This window comes from Leucopleurus acutus (genome assembly GCF_964270905.1).
Source record: "Leucopleurus acutus genome assembly, chromosome: 10".
Taxonomy (NCBI): Eukaryota; Metazoa; Chordata; class Mammalia; order Artiodactyla; family Delphinidae; genus Leucopleurus; species Leucopleurus acutus.
The window spans coordinates 80,045,742-80,069,437 of NC_139153.1; the positions used below are offsets into that span (position 1 = coordinate 80,045,742).

General features: G+C 48.4%; 1 protein-coding gene across 2 annotated transcripts in view; it reads right to left on the bottom strand.

The window, feature by feature from the left end:
* Nucleotides 1-23,696, bottom strand: part of TRAM2 (translocation associated membrane protein 2) — a gene marked incomplete at its 3' end in the record, with an annotated part of 75,281 nt that overhangs the window by 24,924 nt on the left and 26,661 nt on the right. For both annotated transcript variants that reach the window (XM_082847842.1, XM_082847841.1), the window contains exon 2: nucleotides 11,276-11,339. In XM_082847842.1, coding sequence (XP_082703968.1) covers nucleotides 11,276-11,339 — 64 coding nt within the window. The remainder of the gene's footprint in view (nucleotides 1-11,275; nucleotides 11,340-23,696) is intronic.

Consider the following 23,696-nt stretch of genomic DNA (forward strand, 5'->3'; position numbering starts at 1 on the left):
AGGAGTGGAGACTGTGGCAAAGTGCAGAGTGCATGTCCCAAGGGGTGAAGGAAGGAGTGGGGAAGGCGCTGGGAGGGGCGTGGCCCCATATTTCCAAAGCAAAGAGAGAAATCCCTACGTGAATCATCTGATTTTAAAATGCCGGTGACTAATTCCAAAATTGTAAAAACACTTTATGGGCCAACACCAAACTGGCTCAGGAAAATACACAAGCCAACTCTGACCACAGGCCACCAATTTGCAATCCCTAGCCCAGACGACCCCTGACACCTCCCAACACCCATATTCTGTGAGTCCTCTTTCCTATGCAACACCATGGAGTAGGTCAGTATATTCCCCTGAAGGGATAACCTCACCCTGGAAGGAACACCTTCAATAACGACCCACCCTCTGTGGATGTTATCCTGTCTTCATTCAAAAGTGACACTTGCTTTGTTTATCTCTGATCAAAGTTTAAAAAGAGAGTCAACGTGATCAATAAGGGCCTGGCTGTCCTGACAACCTCAGGTGGAGCTGGCCCTTTAGGAGCAGCACTCTTACTGGCCTCCTGTTTTGTTTCCTATGACTAATAGACATTTTCTTGTTTCCCCTGGTGTCACCTGTAAGCAGCTTCTCCCGCATGCCTTCACAGGTCCCATCTTGTCCGGATACAGCTGTGCAGTCTCTGACCTCCTCCCCGGGACCTCAGCTGGCCCGTGGCCACCTGTGGCTGACGCTTCATCTGCTCTTTACATCCCCTTAAAGTCTGGGCACCTGCCAACGAGGCTTCTGCCTTTGTCCGAAAACCTGGTGGCTTAAAGAGCATCACCGCACAATGTGGATGCCTCCTTTCTCTCCCGGCATTCTTCCTAAGCCCTGCAAACCTGGATTTGTAAAAGTTACTTTCTATTGCTTTTTGTGCTTTTGGCCAACTCTGTTTTCCCATTATTTTGAATCTCTTACAATATATATAAATCCAGAACTTAGGTATGAAAAAATACCATAAGCAAAATCAAAAGGCAAGTGATGACCAAGGGGAAAATGTTTACAATTCGGATCATAAACAAAGGCTAATCTCGCTAAAGTATGAAGAGCACCTAGAACCTAAGCATGAAAAGGTAACAAACGCAACAGAAGAATGGGCAAAGGGTATGAACGGACAGTTCACAGAGAAAAGAAACACAGATGGCCCTTATACATTTAAAAGGATGCTCAACCTCACACAGAAGAGAAATGAAGGGACTTCCCTGGTGGTCCAGTGGTAAAGAATCCACCTTCCAATGCAGGGGACGGGGGTTGGATATCTGGTCCGGGAACTAAGATCCCACATGCAGCGGAGCAACTAAGCTCGCACGCCACAACTACTGAGCCCGCACGCCTCAACTAGAGAGCCTGCATACCTCAACCTACAGAGCCCACATGCTCTGGAGCCCACGTGCCACAACTACAGAACCCATGAGCTCTGGAGCCCATGCGCTGCAACTAGAGAGAGAAAACCCACACAACACAACTAGAGAGAAGCCTACATGCCGCAACGAAGAGCCCACGTGCTGCAACGAAAGATTCCACATGCCACAATGAAAGACACCACATGCTGCAATGAAGATCCCACGTGCCACAACTAAGACCCAATGCAGCCAAAAATAATAAATAAATAAATAAATATTTTTTAAAAATATGCCAGACTTCCCCAGTGGGGGTAAGCTGGGATGAAGTGAGAGAGTGGCATGGACATATATACACTACCAAATGTAAAATCAATAGCTAGTGGGAAGCAGCCACATAGCACAGGGAGATCAGCTCGGTGCTTTGTGACCACCTAGAGGGGTGGGATAGGGAGGGTGGGAGGGAGACGCAAGAGGGAAGAGATATGGGGATATATGTATATGTATGGCTGATTCACTGTTATAAAGCAGAAACTAACACACTAATGTAGAGCAATTATACTCCAATAAAGATGTTTTTTAAAAAAAAAAGAATCCACCTGCCAGTGCAGGGGACACAGATTCCAGCCCTGGTCCAGGAAGATCCCACATGCTGCGGAGCAACTAAGCCAGTGCACCACAACTACTGAGCCTGTGCTCTAGAGCCCACACGCCTCAACTAGAGAGCCTGCGTACCTCAAACTACAGAGCCCACGCGCTATAGAGCCTGCGCACCACAACTAGAGAGAGAAAACCCACACACCACAACTAGAGAGAAACCCGTGTGCCGCAACTAAGACCCGAGGCAGCCAAAAATAATAAATAATAAATAAAATATATACTTAAAAAAAATATGCTGGACTTCCCCGGTGGCAGAGTGGTTAAGAATCCTCCTGCCAATGCAGGGGGCGTGGGTTCGAGCCCTGGTCGGGGAAGATCCCACATGCTGTGGAGCAACTAAGGCTGTGCACCACAACTACTGAGCCCACGTGCCACAACTACAGAAGCACGTGTGCCTAGAGCCCATGCTCCACGACAAGAGAAGCCACCGCAGTGAGAAGCCCGCGCACCATGACGAAGAGTAGCCCCTGCTCTCCGCAACTAAAGAAAGCCCGCGCGCAGCAACGAAGACCCAACGCAGCCATAAATAAATAAAATTATAAAAAAAAAATGCCACTCTTCTCTGTAACATGCTGTTTAAAAAAATAGAAAAAGAAGAGAAATGAGCTACAACTACAATGAGATACCACGTCATCCCTATCAGATTGGCAGCAATCCAAAGCTTGACACACACTCTTGCTGAGGCTGGGGGGAAAGAGGCTCTCACACTGCTGGTGGGATGCAAAATGGACCACCTCTTCGGAAGGGCAATTTGGTAATTTCCATCGTGATTACAAACACATCAGCCCTTGGATGTGGCAATTCCACTTCTGGGAATTTATCACACAGCCGTACCTGCCACGTTCAAAATGACACATGCACAAGGTTGCACACAGCAGCATGGTTTTTGACAATAAACTGATGGAAACAACCCAAGAAGTTTTCATCTAGGGAGGACCAGGTAAACAGCCCAGAGTTATAAACACGGGGGCTTATAACACGCAGTTGTAACAAGCTGTGGCTGTGGACCACAGTGCCAGCCTCTCTGTGGATCCCAGGGGTGCACACTGCTGCATGTATGTCCACCCCAGGACCAGTGAATCAGGAACTTGGGCATGACCCAGGGATCTGTGCTTAAATTCCCCAGGGGATTCTGACACACGTACTGATATAAACAGTGGAGCCATTTTTAAAAATCAGGGAGAAATGAAGGGCAAGAACAGGTAAAACTAAGCAGGAAACGTGAGAACAGAAGAGCGGTTGCTTTGGGAGGGGGTGTTGACTGCAGGGGCCTGAGAAGGTCGGGAGCGCTGTCTCCCCGCCTGGTGCGCACAGGTGTAAAAATTCATCACACTGTGTGTGCTTTACTATTGTATAAACCGCCTAGTCTGTGGTACTTTATCATGGCAGCCCTAGCAAACTAATACACACAGACACACACACAGAGACAGACAGACAGACACACACACACACTCCCTCCCTCCCTCCCTCCCTCTCCCAGGCTGCCCGGAGAATTAAAGAATCTGCAGAGCTACCATTTTAACCCCAGACTGCATGATTTGTAATCTATTTTCTCCAGTTTTATAGAAGGTAGGAAGACAAGGATATTTTTATGATGTAAAAATGTAGCAAAAAAATGAGAGATGTAGCAAAATGAGAGATGCACTAAAGAGAATTTGGAAATAAGAGTGCCCAGCCTCTACGCAGTTTTCCTGATGTACCATTCCCTTTTATAAGGCTAATATAACCCGGCCTGTGGCCTTCAAGAAAGAAATATCTCAGTAACTCCTGGTGCCAGGCCCACACTCAGCCCCACGGCTGTTTCTAAGTCTGAGGCTTCTCCTTACAACCGGCCTGGGCAGACAACATGCAGCGCGTGAAGAGCACCTGCGAGGCGGAAAGTGTGAACTTTCTGTTAATTCACTGAGAGCCATAAAGAGGAAACAGCTCCTCGAGATCACATACCAAAAAATGTCTAAAGTCACAGCCTTTTTTTAACTTGGATAAAAATAACATCAACAAGTTCATTGTTAAATTAAGGACAAAACACTATTTCAGTAAGAACAACCGAGTAAGGAAAAAACATGATCCTGGCTAGACAGGAGAAGAAAAGATTTGATCAGGAGAAATGGGAGTGCAGGGGAGGGGAGGCAGCCGTTCAGAGATGCTACCGGCTTGGTCAGCTTCAGCTGGTTAACAATTAGCCACAGTGACTCAACTCAGTGGTTCTTGCTGAAACCTCTAGAAGCTCCACGTGGGATAAATTCTCCGGGCTGTAACAGGGGACTGGACAGAAATCAAGTCTAGGCGGGAAGGGGACACACTTCCGAGGTGCTGTTACCTGGAGGTGACCTCTTACAGTGCCTCCACTTTCCTGCACGACTGTTATACTTAAATAATAACTGCTATGGTCTGAATGTTTGTGTCCCCTGCCAAGTTCACATGTTGGAATCCTAACCCCCAAAGATGATGGTATTAGTGGGTGGGGCCTTTGGGGAGGTGTTTATAAACCATAAGCATGGAGCGAGCCCTCATGCATGGACTTAGTGCCCTTAAAAAAGAGCCTCCAGGGCGTCCCTGGTGGCGCAGTGGTTGAGAGTCCGCCTGCCGACGCGGGGGACACGGGTTCGTGCCCCGGTCCGGGAGGATCCCACATGCCGCGGAGCGGCTGGGCCCGTGAGCCGTGGCCGCTGAGCCTGCGCGTCCGGAGCCTGTGCTCCGCAACGGGAGAGGCCCCAACAGTGAGAGGGCCGCGTACAGCAAAAAAAAAAAAAAAAAAAAAAAGAGGCTCCAGAGAGCTCCCTTACCCGCCCACCACGTAAGGACACAGTAAGAAGTCTGTGACCTGGAAAAGGGTCCTCACCTGACCAGGCTGCACCCTGATCTCAGACGTCCAGCTTCCAGAACTGTGAGAAGTAAATTTCTGTTGTTTGTAAGCCACCCAGTCTGCGGTATTTTGTTATAGCAGCCTGAACAGACTAAGGAAGTTTAATAAGTAGTCTCTGCTTACTGATAAAATAAAAGATCACGTCCAGGTCTGGCTATAAGCCCCCCTCTTCCTCAGATGCCAGCCAATACAGTGACGGCAGTGAAGACTCTGGTTTATTTTCTCTTATCCATATGGACAGGACCTTAGGGCCAAAGGGGATCCTGGCCACTGTTTGGCCCGAGGGCCCAGGATGGACCCAGATCTCTGCCTTCCTCGTTGGGTCCCCTGGGCCATGCCCACCAGCCCGTTTGGCAACCCAACCTTCCCACAGCTACCCTGGGTCCTGGTGCTGCACGGGGTGTGAGGGGCCCAGCCCCCTCCTCTGCCCTTACTGCTGTATCCTTGGGAATGTCCAGCAACTCTCTCCCTTGGTATAAAAGGACAAGGCCAGGCTCTTTGAGTCTCAAGTCTCCTGTAGCTGGACAGACCACAGGTCCGGGTTGGGCAGCTTTCGTCTGTAATCAAGTCAGGTTTCCTCCTCCGGAGCCCCTGTCGTCCGCCTGTCTCTTCCCTTTTTGTCCCCCACAAGCTCATCTTACAAACAGGGGCTCGGTTTGATATGTGATGCCAATCTTCCGAGTACATGATACAAGCACAAGACAAGACTAGCTCCCACCAGCTAGCAAGGGAACAAAACACACTCTGAGCCCTGGACAAAGGCCTTCGCTGAATGAGGCTTTAAAACCATCTGTCTGGGCTTCCCTGGTGGCGCAGTGGTTGAGAATCCACCTGCCAATGCAGGTTCGTGCCCCGGTCCGGGAAGATCCCACATGCCGCGGAGCGGCTGAGCCTGTGCTCCGCAACGGGAGAGACCACAACAGTGAGAGGCCCGCGTACCGCAAAAAAAAAAAAAAAAAAAAAAAAAAACAAAAACCATCGGTCTGAGGTTGTTTTGATGGGGCCGTGTGTCTCATCTTGGAAGGGCTGTGAGAACAAGGGCCACGCTATGGTGTGGGAGGGTCCCGGGCTTTTCATCTCCAGCTGCTAAATGCTACACAGCAGCTGGTGGTGATAAAACCACCGGGACCAACAGAGCCAGGGGATGGGTCCTTGTCCCCTTTGCTTACTGTGAAACCAACCCTTCTCTCCAAGACGCCCCTCGCGCCCAGCCGTCTCGCTCTAGGTGCCCATGACTTCTGGGCAGCAGCGGCCCAGCTGGAAACCAAATCCACCCAGTGGTGGCACCCCCACCCCCGCTCCTAGATGCAACAGTTATAGCAAAACCAAAACTGGACGAGAACAGAAAGATGCAAATGAGTTACTGGATTTACGGCGTTTCCCTCTCTTACCTTTGGGGTTGGAAGCACAGGGTCATCCGCAAGTCTACTTAGAGCTTTTCACCCAGGGCAGCAGCACTTCAAATACCTGGGGATCTCGTTACCATGAAGGTTCTGGTGCAGAAGGTCTGAAGTGGGGCCTGGAGTCTGTGTTTCTAACAAGTTCCCAGGTGATGCTGGTCTGTGGACAACCTGCGTAGCAAGTGCCTCCTGGACTCCCGTCTTAAGGAATCGCTGGGGTTGACACAGCGACCTCCACCCTCGATTTGACAGGTGGAGATGGAGACCCAGACGCTACACAGTTTGCCAAAGACAACTCAGCAAACTGGTGGCACAACTCAAAAGAACCTGGTACATTTTAGCCTGTCTGGGGTCACCTGTTCTACATCAGAAGGGGAGCCAGCAGGCCATGAGTCTGTCTGTGGGAAGACTCAAGCCTCTATTCTTTGCTGACCTTTTACAGTCTATATACTTCTGGCCATAACAGCAGATACTCTGTGGTATTTGAATCAGAAAGACTTGGAGTGTAATGGCAAGACCAGACACATGACATTTTATTCCTTGCCGGAGCTGGGCTGGGTGTATGGTTGCAGATAAAATACAGGACGGTCAGTGAACCTTGAATTCCAGACAAACAGAGAATACTTTTCTAGTATAATTATGCCCCACATATACTTTGAGATATACTTACACTAAAAAAAGTACCTGCTGTTTATCTGAAATGCCAATTTAACAGGTGGTCTTGGATTTTTTATTTGCTAAGTCTGGCAACCCTAACAGGTGGGAATGAGAGACAGGATGTGGTGACAAGAACATTTCCTGCTTAGGGACCTTTCTGGTGGTGCAGTGGTTAAGAATCCGCCTGCCAATGCAGGGGACACGGGTTCGAGCCCTGGTCCAAGAAGATCCCACATGCCGTGGAACAACTAAGCCCGTGCACCACAACTACTGAGCCTGTGCTCTAGAGCCCGTGAGCCACAACTACTGGGCCCATGTGCCACAACTACTGAAGCCCGCACACCTAGAGCCCGTGCTCCAGAACAAGAGAAGCCACCACAATGAGAAGCTCGCGCAGCGCAACAAAGAGTAGCCCCCGCTCGCCGCAGCTAGAGAAAGCCCACGCACAGCAACGAAGACCCAATGCAGCCAAAAATAAATAAATTAATTAATTAAAATTTATAAATAAAAAAAAACATTTCCTGCTTCATCGCTGTTGACCTTAAAGAAAACCCCAAGGACGCCGGCACTGCCCCGAGATGCACAACTTCTGACTGCAACAACTGTGCCCATCTCCTCTTTGAGTTCATCTCTCTGAACGGAGCTTAATCTTCTTAACTAGCTATTATAATGTGAGAGAATCATATATTTACAGCTAGTACTATGAGTTGAACCATGTCCCCACAAAACTCCCATGAATTCCTAACCCCCAGCACTTCAGAATGTGAGCTTATTTGGAGTTAGGGTTACTGCAGATGTAAAGAGTTAAGATGAGGCCATAGTAGAGTAGAATGGGTCCTAATCCAATATGACTGGTGTCCCTTTAGAAAGGGGAAACGGGACGCAGAGGCTACCATGGACACAGGGTAAAGATTGGTGTCCCGCTGCCACAAGCCAGGGAGCATGGCCCTGCTGACACCTTGATCTTGGACTTGTACAATACGTTACATTTCTGTTGTTTAAGCCACTCACCTTGTGGTATGTTTGTCACCACTGGCCTATAAGCACATGCTGGGAGCCGGGAAGAAGACAGGAGAGAAGGAGAGGGAGGAAAGGAAACAGGTAAAAAACCTCATCAGCATTCCCACTGGCTATTCTCTATAGAACTTGAAAACCTCTGCTGAGGGAGGATGAGGGATTTAGAAACAGTAGATCACGTTGTATGAAAACCGTTACTGCTCTCCTAAAATTCACATTTTAAACACTGAGTTGAACGAGTTACAGGCCACTTAAAGAAGCCTTAGAAATCAGAATTGACCCTGGTTATACAAACAGGATCCATTCCCAGGCACCTGCAGCCTTAAAGCGATTTGTGGGGGGAGGGCTTTAAATTCGCAACCTCCACGGGCCTCGGTTATGAACCGCTTCTTTCCCGTGAGAAATCTGCCCTCCTCTGCAACTTATAAACCAAACATCACCACCCTGGGTTTGGTGATCAAGGCGCTCAAAACAAAATTAAACAGGCTACTCTGATTGCACCGTCTCTCTGGATGATTTGCTTGTCCTATTTCAAACAGCCCCTAATGGCAAGATTTAAATAGAAGTCAGGCTCCGTAGCAATAGTTGATCCTCTCTTTCAGTATGGATTTTATGTCCCTTCACCTCTACCCAGGCCTTCTTCTGGCCTGGAGGAGGACTCTAGGGGTAGACTTGCATAGCCCCACCCTAGACAAATGCCGAACCTTGCAGGCTCCTGTCACACTGGCCTTCCTTCAGCGACTAGCGTGCGCCAAGGTGTCTGTGCCTCACTTGAGGCCTTTGCACATGCTGATCCCTGTGCCTGGAACGTTCTTTCTTCTGCCCAGACCCCTTCCTTAAACCCCCCTACACCACCTGCACACACGCTCGGTTCAAAAGGCAGTTTCCCAGAAACATGTGGTCATCACCCTTTGATTTTTCCTTACCACACAACCTTGTATATTTCCTTCACTACCCTTATCACAACTATAATTATTTAGTGTTTGCTGTGTATTATCTATTCTCTCCCTAATAAACAGTAAGTTTCGTGAGTCACCGATCAGACATGTTTTATAATTACTTTATAGTCCAGGCCTGACACACAGCAGGCACACAAATATTTGTCTGCATTAATCAATTAATTAATTAGTTAAAACAAACAAATTGAGGGCATGATAGGAACTTGGGGGGACACTCCTGCTCAGAAGCTCTGGCCGCAGCCCTGGAGCTTCACATGAAGCCTTTGTTTCACGCTACATGAGAGGGAAGCGTTTAGGATATCACTTGTCTCCCAATTTCTCTGGGAAAGTCTTTTTTCAAACTAAAAAAAAAAAAAATCAACCCTCTGGTCATGATCTGGCTTTACAAACAGGCCCTTCCTACAATAAAGGCATGTCCCGCTCACATGTACTTCAACTGCCATGGTCCCCAGGACAACACTTCCTCCTGGTAGCTAACAAAGCAGTGCTGGGCTATGATCTCGCATCCCCTCTAAATCCAGGGACTTCCCTGGCGGTCCAGTGGGTTACGACTCCGCGCTTCCACTGCAGGGGGCACGAGTTCGATCCCTGGTCAGGAAACTAGGATCCCACGTGCCACATGGCGTGGCCAAAAAAAATTTTTTTATTTTAAAATTAATAAAAGGAAATTGACTTTGGTCAGAAATGTAATGAAAATACGAGCACAACCTTTGATAGGTGGCTATCTCTTTATCAATTAATAAACTGGCATTTTGGCATTAAAAAAGCCTATGCATTTTATATTTACCAAAAAACGGGATTTATGGGTCATAAGATGACCGAGGGTATTTTGGCAATACATATATAAAACCTTTAAAATGTACATACTACTCGACCCAGAAATTCCAGTAATAGAAATTTATCCTAAAAAATAATCATGAATGCAGGAAGTCACAAGAATGTTTACTGTAGCACTATAAAAGCTAGAAATATCCAACAATATGGGATTGAATAAGTAACTGTAGTAATCCCTATTCATAAATACTCTGTAGCTTTTCAAAATGTCTTATTGAATGGAAGAATACTGAAGGACATGGTAAAAGGGTTCATCATCTGCTAACAGCAAAAAAACTGCTTATGACTCAAGATTCCAAAATGCTAACTGTAGTTTTTGGGTGATGGGGTCATGTGTGATTTTTATCTTCTCATGTTTAGCTGTATTTTAGAAATTTCCTGTGAGAGTCATAAATATACTTTGGAAAATGTTTATTTAAAAATAAACTGCAACCAGTCACAAAAGGACAAATACTATATGATTCCACTTATATGAGGCCCTAGAAGAGTCAAATGTATAGAGACAAAGTAGAATGGCCGTTGCCAGCGGGTGGGGGAGGGGGGAGTGGGGGTTACTGTTTAAGAGGTAGAGTTCAGTTTTGCAAGATGGAAACAGTTCTAGAGATGGATGGTGGTGACGGCAGCCCAACACAGTGAAGGTACTTCAATGTCACTGTACACTTAAAAATGACTAAGATAGTAAATGGTATGTGTATTTTACCCCAGTTTTTTTTAAAACCAAAAAAAACTTAAAAGAAAAATTTAAATCCATGAATCGTAAGTACAGCTGGGTCTAGAGGTGTCCTAGTTATTAGGATTTTCAAGAGACAGGAGTAGAGAAGGCTGAATTTGACCTTGGACCACACGGCATCAAACAAGACAGTGTGTGTGCCTGCCAGGCTGGCGTGTGCCTGGGGATGAGCTGGTGTTGCCTAGTCTCCTGACTACGGCGCTGGCCATGGCATTTCCTGTCTCTTCCTTCACGCGCGTGGAGTTCTGTCCCTCTCCTGCCAGCGTCCCTCGCTCTGATTCTAGATGAAGGGCCGAGTTGGCTGTCCCAGAGGGGTGACTTCCCCCAGAGCCTGGCTACAGGGACTGCAGGGGCAGGAGAGTACAGGAAAGACTCCGGCCACGTCCTGCAGAGACCATGGGTTGAGGGATTTGCCCCCAGCGACCTTCAGCTAGCCGCTGGTGGAGCCAGGCCAGGAAAGGAATCTGACCTCCAAGTCCAGACAACTCGCCTGTCCACTGCAGAATGAAGAGGGGAGGGCTGGACTCAGTGAAGAACATTCCACCTTTATTCACCGTGAGGGCACCGGCGATGCCCAGTTCCTGGAGGTGGACCCGAGAACCTCAAGCTTGCAGAGCCTCGGGCTGAGGGCTAGACGTGGCCCGAAGCTGCATCTTCACAGCAACAGGGAGTTGGATGCTGAGTCTAAGTATCTAAAATGATCATACACATACACAGGAAAAGGACGTTTTCCAAGAACTTGGGGGTTACCAGGGCCCGGGAAAGATGGAGACCAGTGCTTTTCTTACCTGCTGTAGGCACGCTAACATTATACTGAGGTAAAATAAATAGGAAGGCAGTCTTGGCGGTGACCTGTGAAATAGAGGGAAAAAGTTCCACGTTAGCTTCTTGTCCACATCAAAAGAAACAAGCAAAGCCTGTTCCCAGCCCTCGGGCCACGCCTTTCACATCTCAGACCCACAGGCCTCTCCAATGAAGGGTTTCACCTAGAGCACAAGTTAGCACCATTTGTTTTTTTCCCATTTTCTTGAATGACATCCCTCCCAATACCTGCACTAAAAGCAAAAGAAACAATCCCAAGTCCTGGATGGCATCTAGACTTGTACTCGCTGCAGATGGAATACAACAAGGTGTGCTCGGCCGGCTGAGAGCTCACCAGCAAAGGGTGCAAATCTGTCTGCCATTCATTCATTCATCCATCCATTCATTCAAGTGTTTATCAAGTTGGTTCTAAGTCCCCAGCATTGGTGAAGTCAGAAACTAACAGAAGATGAAGGTCACGGCCTTCCAGAGGTTTCCAGAACTTAGGACCTCGCCGAGGTTCCCCAGCACGCTGGCGAACTGCACCGTGGGCGGCAGCCCGCAAAGTTTCTGAGGCCTGAGCCTCAGAAACAGACAATTCCAGCTGCTAATCTCACATACACCCTATTAGGGGGCAGGACGTAACACTCCACTCTGTTGGTCTGTTTATTTCGAAAGCTGCCTTTCAAATCTCGGTTGTGCTGTGGAAGAACTGAGGTCGTCACTTTGTTATTAGTGGCCAGCTCAGTCCTCTTGCAGTTCAGCCTGCAGGGCAGAGAGTACAAGGTGCAGGATTCGAAGCTTGGACTCAAGAACCGACTGCCTAGGTTCAGACGCTGCCTCTGCATTTGCCCACCTCGCAACCAGGAGCCGTGATCTTACACCTGGAGCCTCACTTCCCGTGTCTCTAAAGGCGGGATACTTGTGCTACTCCAGCTGGTCTGGGTGGCGATGGCCCAGCCGTTAGCATTGTTTAAAGCTCCCCAGATGTTTCTGACGTGCAGCTGGGGCTGAGAAGCGCCCCCACACGGTTCTGGAGCAGGTGCGGAGGCCAGGTGAGGGGCGGCCAGACCCCAGGTCTTTTCTGGGAGGCCCCTGGGGACATCTCATCAGTAGCGTTACTGGTTCTCCTCTAAACAAAAAGATGTGAAGGGTGCACTGTGGGTGTGGAGGAAACGCACTGGACTGTGGCAGAAGCAGCAGAGAAATGGTTGGATGATGCCTTCCAGCCCCTCCACCAAACGCTGTACCATGCTCAAGGCACAATCTCTCCTTCAGTTTCATTCAGGAAACACACTCGTCTTTTAAGCTGGTGGGCTGACGTGGACCTCTGTGGGGTTCTGGCTGAACAGTACCCCTTTGCCCCTTCCCAACATACCAGGACCTCCAGAGGAGACAACTCTCCCCAGCTGTGTGTTGTAAGGGTGTCCCTGTGGTGACCACGGCCCTCCCAGGAGGATACAGGGAGCAGACCCTCTCCCCAGCCCATCAGACCCCCTCTCCTGGGCTCTGAATCTTGAGCAGGGATGGAGGAAGAGCTGGTTAGCCCTGAGTGCCTTCCAGAGTTTTCTGCTGGGGTTCCCACAGCCTTGCCCTGGAGCACAGACCCCATCACCTGTATGAACCCCAGACGGCCTCCTGAAGTTGGCCAGAGTCCATTCCTAAGAGACATCAGAATCCCACGCGTAGAGCACATTCGAACCCCGGGGGGAGCTTCTAGAATCTCGATGCCTGGGCTGCCCCAGCCAATCAACCCTGCCCCTAAGGGGCATCAGGGAGCTGCCAAGCTCCCCAGAGCAGCCCACACGTAGCCCAGCCTGGGAGCCCCTCATGGGAGCCCCACCTTCACCAGCCTCGCAAAGCAGGCCTCTCTGGCCAGTCACTGTCTCTGTCCTCCAGAGAATTCATTTCATTTAATCAACTTATGTTTTAGGTCAATTTTTATTTTAACTTCAAGAGAAACATACTTTTTAAACAGTGAAACAATTCAGAAATACGTAAAGTTAAAAACCAAATATTCACTCTACGGTCTTGGTTTCCCTCTCTCCACATGGATGGGGTCAGTTCTGAGAGCTTTTCCCATGCATTTCTATGCTCGGAATTTATTTCAGTTTACTCTGACATTATAACTTGGATTGTGTTTATGCCACTTGACAAGAGCTACAACTTTCTTTTCTAATTTTTTTTAATTGAAGTATAGTTGATTTACAATGTTGTATTAGTTTCTGGTGTATAGCAAAGTGATTCAGCGATATACATATACACATATATAAACATATACATACACATATATACTTTTTCAAATTCTTTTCCATTATAGTTTATTACAGGATATTGAATATAGTTACCTGTGCTCTACAGTAGGACCTTGTTGTTTATCTATTTTATACAAAGTAGTTTGTATCAGCTAATCCCAAACTCCTAATATATCCCCTTTGGTAACCATAAATTTGTTTTCTACGTCTGTGAGTCTGTTTCTGTTTTGTAAATAAGTTCACTTGTATATTGTAGATTCCACATATAAGCAATACTATATGGTATTAGTCTTTCTCCTCCTGACTTATTTAGTATAAGAGCTACAACTTATTAAATACTATTTAAATCACTTTCTTAGCTCTGTTAATCTAATGGTTGTTACAGGAACATAAAGACCAAGGCACAAAAATATTCAGAGTACATGAAAGTATTCAGAGTATAGTGACACAGAAAACATGTAGGTCAACCTTTCGTTTACTGATGTCAACATAGAGATAAGTGGTTATATAATAAAAACTTCCTATACATACTAGTGCTTTTCATTACTGTTTCCCACAGGGCTACCCCTAATGTTTAACACTGAAAAGCTTGGCCAAATAAAACGGGCTCACTGTGAAAGTGTATACAGATGTGTGGACTTTTTTTTTTTTTTTGCATCCTTTCTTTTTATTGAAAAAGATTTTAGAAGATGGCTGTTAACAAAGCGCACAAAAAAAAATCACAGGGATATACTAGTGGAAAACATAGACAAGATAAAACTAAGAATGCCACTGGCTTCTTTAATTGGTTAAAAGCACAAAATGCAACAGGCAGAAAGTCTGTTTTAAACAAATTAAAAAGCTGTGTTTCTAGACCTAGAAAACAAACTTATGGTTACCAAAGGGGAAAGCCAGGGAGAGGGGTATAAATTAGGAGTTTGGGATTAGCAGATACACACTACTATATATAAAACAGATCAACAAGGACCTACTGTACAGCACAGGGAATATACTCAATATCTTGTAATAACCTATAATGGAAAAGAATCTGAAAAAGAATATATAGAGAGATATATATATGTATAACTGAATCACTTTGCTGTACACCTGAAACACAACATTGTAAATCAACTACACTTCAATTTTAAAAAAAGCTGTGGGCTTCCCTGGTGGCGCGGTGGTTGAGAATCCGCCTGCCAATGCAGGGGACACGGGTTCAAGCCCTAGTCCGGGAAGATCTCACATGCCGCAGAGCAACTAAGCCTGTGCGCCACAACTACTGAGCCTGCACTCTAGAGCCCTCGAGCCACAGCTACTGAAGCCCGCGCACCTAGAGCCCGTGCTCTGCAACAAGAGAAGCCACCGCACCACACCGCGCACCACAACGAAGCCCCCGCTCGCCACAACTAGAGAAAAGCCCGTGCGCAGCAACAAAGACCACAACGCAGCTGTGTTGTCTCAATTAGCCCCAAGTCAGATATATAACACCCACAAAAATGGTATGTGAAGTAATGCTGTCCTACACAAGAAGTTGTACCCTGAATTAAGGGGAACAGCTATTGACACAGGAGTTAACACAACAGAGCATCAGCCTGTAACTGCTGGAAGAATAATCCCCCTTTTTTTTTTAATGAGGACAGCCGTTTGGCATATGGGCTGGACAGATGCCCTTGGTCTGGCCCTGCATATCCAGTCAATTCTTGTTACTCCCAGTCGTTCTGTTCTGGAAGTTACCGTGATCCCAGCGACAAAGGACCCCTGCTCCTAGGGGTTAGGTTCCTAAAGGCCTCTGGTCCATTTCCATCAACCAATCAACATGTAACCTTGGTTTACGTGTGTTCCTGTTGAAAGACGCTGTATGGAACGCAGGCTGTTGAAGTGTGAACACTGAACCTGGGGCTCGCACCTGAAGGAAGCCCTTCTAACACGCTTCTGTTCTCCGCCAGGCCCCTCCCGGCCTCCCCATGCTCAGGACCCCGAGGCGGCGGCCCAGCACCATGCGTGAGGGCCATTTTATAAGCGGCCAAGTCATTGACAAAAGGCACAAAGATGCAAGAACGTGGCACTAAACAGACGGCAAAAAGCCACTTGCTCACGGAAGGAGCTGGACCAGGAAGGCAGAGTGTCGCCGGGTTCCCCTTCATCCGGGGACATCTCGTTGGGTGAGCCACACATCTCACCGCCCTGTGCACGTCCACAGATACCGCAAAACCCGGAGATCAGGTTCTGAGGTCACATATACATGTCAGCGAGCAGCCCCAGTGCACACCCAAGAGGCGCGGGAGAGTGAGGGTCGCTGCCCTGCGGCAAACCCAAAGGCCAACGAGGGCCGAGGGTTTTTTCTTTTTTAACCTTTATTGAGGTGTAATTTACACACCATAAAATTCACCCTTGGTAAGTAGACAGCTTTATGGGGTTTGTCTTTCCTCGTTTTTAAACTCTCCCTTCACTGGAATGTAAGTTCTAAGAAAGTGGGGATCTCACTCATCTTAACTTCAACCCACTGCCTGCAACAGTGCCCAGAAACGGCCCGTGCTCGGCAAGCACTTGATAAATGCAGACATGATTAAGCAGGGGAGCCAGTACTGCACTGTCACCTGACCCTCAGCTTGTCCTCTGCCCTCATTCATTCCCCTGTGCATGTCCCCTCTCTCTCCCTGGGGTCCGTCCCAGTGCTGGGCACGTTGTAGGTCTCTCATAAATGCCTATTTGATAAGCGAATACTGCAAGCAGCTATAATATTTAATAACCGCAGACGAATGCTTAACAAATGCTCTCTGAACATGATTCTAAGAGAATAGGACCTGGGACTCTGATTAAAGCAAAAAGTTTGAGATTCCAGCATTTTTCCATCCCTACGCCCCTCATCGTAGCAGGTGAAACCATTCCAAACCGTGCAACCTTCTTTCAGGCAGCTGTGCTCACTCCCACGTTACACGTCTCATTAAGATAATGTCCATTTCCCTGTTTTATGGATGAAGAGGCTAAACCTGGGGCACAGAGAGGTCCCCTCCCCAGCAGGACCTCACAACTTTACAAACAGAAAAGACAACGTTCAATTTGATTTTTTTAAAACTGTGTTCCAAAAACAAATTTCGGAGACACACAATACGGCACATAAAATAGAACGGTGACCTAAAACAGAAGCAGGAGAGGACAACCAAAAATATATATTGAAGGCAAAGGAGCCGGAATGAGGCTGATCCACAAAACCTCATTCAAGAAAGTCCAACTTGTTGGCTAAAGGTCCCCAGAAATTTGGCCCTAAGCTTTCTCGAAGCCATCAGGAGGCAGCAGGGATCAGCTCCTGGATTCACCTCGCCCATTAATAAGAAAACAAGAAAGACTGCCCTAAAAAAGCAACTCTACCTTTCCAGCACAAAAACCATTCTCTGTGCTTTAAAAGGTCCTCTGGCACCCCGAAACTTCACTCCCAACTCTTCCCAACCTCAGACCAGGGGCGAAACGGCCAACAAGCCCCCCTCTGCCAGTGCTGGCTGGGTTTGTGTAACACAGAGGGCTGAGAAACAGGAGCCCATTAAAAATGTCATTCCAATTATTTCCCATACCTCTAAGGCTATTGATGGAAACATTATTGAGTTTAAAGCATTTTAAATGCCTGGATCAGTGGGTGAAAGGTTAAAAGTGGAAACATGCTAATACACTAATGCAAAGGAGAACACTAAATTATGTAGCAGGGCCACCACAGACGCATGCATGCACGCACACATACATGTACGCACGCACACACACACGCACGCACACACAGAGGAAGCCTCACTGAACTTTTAACTCAAACAGGGCATCAAGCACAAAGGCAGTGACACCGAGCATGCTTGTGTAGCCATAACAAAACCAAAACCGTTCCACATGCCATGTTCTATTAGGGGCACATGAATCTGAGCTCTCAGTTGCAGCTAGACCAAGGATGCCAGAAGAGCACAGTGGACTTGGACTCCAGTCCCAGTTCTGCTGGGGCGGCAGCTGGGAGACCTCAGGCAAGGCATTTTACCTCTCTGGACCCCAGTCTTCTCATCCATGAACAACAAAAATAATGGCTGTGAATGTTATCAAGGGTTTACTCAGTGCCACGCACGTTTCTAAGTGCTTTACAGAAATTACTTCTGAGGCGGTTCTCACAACCACCCTAGAGGCAGACACTCGTAACATTCCCATTTTACAGATAAGCATAGAAAGGAGCAGGTGGTCAGAACGGATGTCCTTAAAGGTCCTCTCCACCTTCAGCTCCAAAAGGCTATCATTTCCTGGTTCCACTCCCTGTCAATGCCAAAAACACAGCCTCACGCTGACAGCCTGCTGAGAGGTCTTCCCACAAGTTTAAAATATATTCCTGCTTCTGCACGTTGTGAAGATGAGGCCCAGGTGTCATCTGTATACAACAGCGAGAAAACAAGGCCTCTCGAGTCAACCTGCCAGCCCGCAAGCCCCAGATACCGAGCACACCTGGGCTTCCCAATACCCCAATCTGCCCTTTTACACTGCAAGCTGATATCTGGGCACCAAAGATAAGAAAGGAAAGATGTCATGAAGGCAGTCTCATGGTTTTCCTGGTAAGCAGTATTTGACCTTTGGTTTGGTTTATTGTTTATTTCTTGGCCACATTCACGCACTGGTCCTTGCAAGGGGCTGTGCTGCAAGACGAGCCCAAGGACAGGAGCGGGGAGGAGGACCCCTGTTCAAGGCAGCCCTTCTCCACACTGCTCGGCGCCATGAACAACGCCTCTCTCACCCCGGGGCTGAAACACAGTCCAAGTGGCTGACCCGGAACCCCTCTGACTGAGAGATGCTCATGCTCTGGTCCTCAGGGGCACAAGTAGAGCCAAGTGACCTGTCCCCCTCTCCCGGCCCAGCCTGCTCTCAGGAAGCCAAACGACCCCCACTCAGAATTTCCCAAAATTGATTTTGCATCTTTCTGCCCAGGCGGTGGATAGAAAAATTTCAGTCAGACAGGAGAACATTTAAAAGTCATGCCTCTCAGGTTTCCCTGGTGGCGCAGTGGTTGGGAGTCCGCCTGCTGATGCAGGGGACGCGGGTTTGTGCCCCGGTCCGGGAGGATCCCACGTGCCGCGGAGCGGCTGGGCCCATGAGCCATGGTCTCTGGGCCTGCGCGTTGCAACAGGAGAGGCCACAACAGTGAGAGGCCCGGGTACAGCAAAAAAAAAAAAAAAAAAAAAAAAGTCATGCCTCTCACAGGTATAGAGAACAAACTAGTGATTACCAGCAGGGAGAAGGAAGGGGGAGGGGCAACACAGGAGTAGGGGATTAAGAGGTACAAACTATTATGTATAAAATAAGCTACAAGGATATATTGTACCACATGGGGAATATAGCCAATATTTTATAATAACTATAAATGGAGTATAACCTTTAAAAATTGTGAATCACTATACTGTACACCTGTAACATATAATATTGTACACCAACTATACTTCAATTTTAAAAAACTGCAAAAAAAGAAAAAAAGATTAAAAAAATAAATAAAAGTCATGCCCAATTGATGAGGAAGGGTTTTTTTGGCTTTTTCTTTTTAATAAAAGTCTTTTAGCCCTTCTCTCCTGAAGTATTGGCTTTATGAGTTGGGCTGGTCACCTGCACACACCTTTTTAGGGCCAGTACTTGAGGTATGAGGTTTGCAGCCTCACTGTCACTCAGTAAAAGGCAGATACAGCTGAGACAAAGATGCTTTTCATGCTTGCTTTCTGAAATTTTCCGTCTGGATGACCAGGGGCTGGCAGGGAGGGCCGAGTGCCTGCAGCCAGGGGCAGGATGCTGACAGGACCTTCTGGGTGGCTTTTAGCAACGTTTGGAGATTCAGTTTTCTCACTTGAAAAACTGCCTTAATGTAAGAACTAGGCAAAGCTACCCAAACACACAAAACAGATTCTCTACAAGCCTGTGTTCACCAGGCTGAGAAGACTCCCTATTAACGGTCACGACTGCAGTTTTGTATCGGATTAAAAAACGACACTGTATATTTATGAGAAAAACCTGTATCATCGGAGCAGCTGCAATGCAACAATAGTGCTTGCTTTAGGACATTCATTGGTTCCAAGGTCTAAACTTTATTTTGGGATCAAGAGGAATTTAGAAAGGGTCACTTATAGAGTTTTAAAAATCTCTGAAGTTGAGCTTTTAATTTTTTTTTTTTTTTTTGGCCTCGCCATGGGATCTTAGTTCCCCACCAGGGATCGAACCTGGGCCCTCGGCAGTGAAAGCACCGAGTCCTATTGAACTTGACCTACTATGTGCCTTACCGATAGCCTTAGATAAAATACCTACATTGCATGTAATAAATATACTTCTTCTCTGGAGGCCTTAAGATATATACACTCTCACCTGCTCCCTCAAAAAAGAGCCCTGGGTCAATATTTCAAACACTCTTACTTGATTATATATTTCACCCCCAACCCCAGGAACTTTCCGCTTGTTTGGGTGGGTCAGCATATACTCATAAACCATTCCTCACAGAAGCTAAAACCTAAAGAAAAAAAGAAGCACTTGGTCATTAAAATTTTTAAAATAACAACAAAATAAGGAAGTGTTCACACAAAATAACTTTTTAGAATGTCAGTGTTCTTAAAATGTGCTTCTCTTGCACCACATAGCAGAGTTCAGATTCTTTGTGGCTATTCCTAAAACACCCATCTGGGTCAGGACAAAATATCTTTACCTTTTGGGCAAAAGCCACCTGTTCAGATGCAATATGATCTTTAAAATAAATTAAAAATCAACAAAAAAAAAGAGTTTTGGAGTGTAGAATTTTAGGCTCCGAGTGATTTTTGGAGGGCTCCGATTAAGTAACATTTTAGATTTCATTGCAGAAAAGGAACCACGGCACCAATACATCACAGGTTGTCTGAGTTTCAGTTTCTAAAGAAGTTTTAACTCCATCAGCACAAAGAGCGGGGCAATTCTAACCAGCACAGATGTGTCTGCAACGGCCAGGCACTTATCACTGGCAACTGTCAAGGGAGGCTGCCCGGCATGGGGGAAGCGAAAGGATTATCCAGGAGCTCTGAAGAGCCAGGTAGCTGGACCAGGCGGGGCCCAGGTGGATTTGCCTTCATTTGCTTATTTACAACTTAGGAGGAAAAGAGCAGGCAGACAGTGACCGACGGCCACCATGTTTAATTATTCTCCACCGTCTGGAAAGTTTCCTACTCAGAACATCAGCACGTCCATCCCCAAGTTCTGACGAAAGAGCCAGGCGTGGGGAGCGGCGCTTGCTAGAAAAACGAACTTGAGACAGCAAAGAAGCGTCTCCAGGGGCCACCAACCAGGCCCATCAGCGGGGCAGAGGCTGATTCCCACGGGAACCCTCAGATGCCTCTCTGGCTTGTGTTGGACACAGGAAGGGAGGGCCCTGACCCAGGCTGTCCACCTCTGCCCACGCTCAAACTGAGCAAACTACGGCTAATAAGCGAGTTTCTACAATACGCCATTCCTCTGGCGTTGAGGATGTGTGATCTCTGCCGTCCCGTATCTGCACACCCCTACCCCACCGAGGGGTGAGGGATTAGGTGACGGGCCCCAGCAACGGCCTCTGTGGTGCCACCTCATACCAGCCTTACCTTCCACCCTCGCAGGAAACTGAGGCCAGGCCGGGAGCTCTGCTCTGCGCATCCTAATTCTGAACTGCCTCTTTCCCACTCTCGCGGGACGTGCCTTATAACCCCGCCCTGGGCGGGCATCCAGCCTATCCTGCCTGAGTCTACAAAGACCCCCTTCAGGAGAGCACCTGAGAGGACTTAACGGATGATGATTCGATTCAGGTGAATTCAATCAAGGCCATCAAGGTGAATAAGAAACACCCAGCACTCAAACAGCCCTGTTTGTCAGCCAATAATATTCACAAGGGGATGCCCCAAATCGTCTTCAAAGTGGAGAAGGAAAATAACAACATAAAAGGCAAGAGTTCCCAGAAAAATGTGCTACAGATAAACAGAAAATACAAATCGAACCCCAGAGGCATTGCTTGAGGTAAACACTACCCACACTTTGCCGCAAGAGTCCCTCCACACCCCTCAACTGAATGAATAAAGCCCAGGCAAACGCTGATATCTAGGTTACATGCTGTATTCTAAGATACTTTCTCTCTCTCACACTCACACACATACGCACACTCAGATAAAGCTATATATGTTAGTACAAAATCTCATTTTACTAACTGAAAGTGGTATTTTAAATGACAGCTAAAAATGTGTGGTGTTTCTTCTCTGCCCCGGAGGCCAGCCTCCATCACAGCCTCTCAGCACCCCAGGAGGCTGCCTGTGACCTCACACAGGCGAAGGCAGCCCAGGAAGAAAGCCACACCGCAGAGGGAGAGGCTGGACCGAGTCTGAACTCACAGTGGGTCCTCAGAGGTTGACGGGAGGCTGCAGGCACCCTCATCCGACGCTCGGTGTGCAATGCCCCGTCCGCACCTGCTGGTGAAGCCAGGCCTTGGAGCAAGAGTCAGGGGCCAGGTGTGCCCCACTCTATTCCAGGGGAACACAAGAAGGAACAGGAACCGCCAGGGCCACCAGTGACCTTCAGCTTTGGCCGAGAAGCACAGATGATCTCCTTGCAAGACAACCACACAGCAAGGGGCAGGAGGGGAGGACGCAGCACACAGGCACACGCAAGGGGGCGGGGGGACTCCTCCCTGCCGAGGCCTGGGAGAGGGGACAGCTCTTCAGCCACTGCTCTGTACCCACACCCTAAGGTAGGAACCAAGGCCATGGCCTGCAGAGGGGAACCACCCTGGGTACTGTTTCGCCGCCTCCCTGACTGAGAAAGACCACAGATCTGCCTTCCTAAAATACCACAGGCCCCTCTCCAGAGTCCTCCATGACTCCCTGGTGCCTACAAAGGAATCAGGACCCCTGCCTGGATCCCAGGACTCCACAGCTACCCCACCTCAGCTTTCTAAGCTTTGCCCCTTCAACTCCCAGACACAGGAATGCCCCCGCCCCAAACGCCAACCCAGGCAGGAAAGGCACTACCCAAATTTGGAGCCCAGCCAGACAAATCAGTATGGAAAAGCTCATTTGCAACACAACATGGTCATTATTAGAGGGTACCTTACAGCAGCTCGGGAGACCAGAGGGGGGGTCCCACCTGCCGTGGAGAACTTCAGCCAGGAGGTTCTGCCCAATCTGTATCCTAAAGGGATGGACAGGCTGAAAGAAGGCAGGAAGGGGCTGCGTGCAGGCAGGCAGAGAAGCAGAAGAAACAGGACTCCCTCCCGGGAGATGGTCTGTGTGAGGAAGGTGATGAGGCGGGAAGGCTGGCAAGAACCAGGTCCTGTGAAGGGCCCTTTATGGCAGGTATAAAAACTGGGCTTTATCCGACTTGCAGGGGGCTTTAAGCGAGGCATAGCACGATGAGGTCTCCACTGCAGAGAGCTCGAGCCGCTCCGGGCGCAGAGGACGGGCTGGGGAAGCGTGGGGGCAGGAAGCCAGTAGGAAGGAAGGATAACACAGGCCTGCGTGAAGGTGACGGCCACACACACAGGCGGCGTGGGGTCGTCCTCCGAGGGCTCGCTGGCACAGTAAGCTCAGGCGGGGAGTAGCCAGGAGCAGTGCTCTCGTCTTGCTCAGGAAACGGTCGTAGAAACCTATAGCGTCAGTGAGATGTGCTTGGCGTTAGGATGGCTATCCCGAACCTTGCACGTGGTGGGATCATCAACTGAGAGGGAAAACAGCTGTGGTCCAGGGCTGGGAGGGGGAGGGGAGGGAGGGAGTGGGCCGAGGAGGACCAGTCACAGAGGCAGGAGGAAGCAGAAGGGGCCCAGCAGCCAGGGGAGGAGAGCGGCGGAAGGAGTCCGGGCTCCGGGAGGACCAGTCAGCCTGGCGCTGCGATGCCTGCTGCAGGCGGCTGGGGTCTTAATTTTTTTTTTTTTTCTGATGGATCCAGAGCAGCTGGAACAGCGAAAGCCCAATAAATATTTGTGGAATGAAAGAGTACATGAAGAGTCTATCCGATCTGGGGATGGAAAGGTCATCAGGGACCTTGCTGAGTAAATGTTGCAGAGAAGGAGGGGGCAGAAGCTGGTGCATGGGGTGAGTGTGAAGGGGAGAGAGAAGGGGAAATGAGCCTGCACCGCCTGTTCCAGCGGTCGGGAGGTCAGGGAGGGATGCAAGAGCTCGAACCTCCGAACCTCCGAACCTCC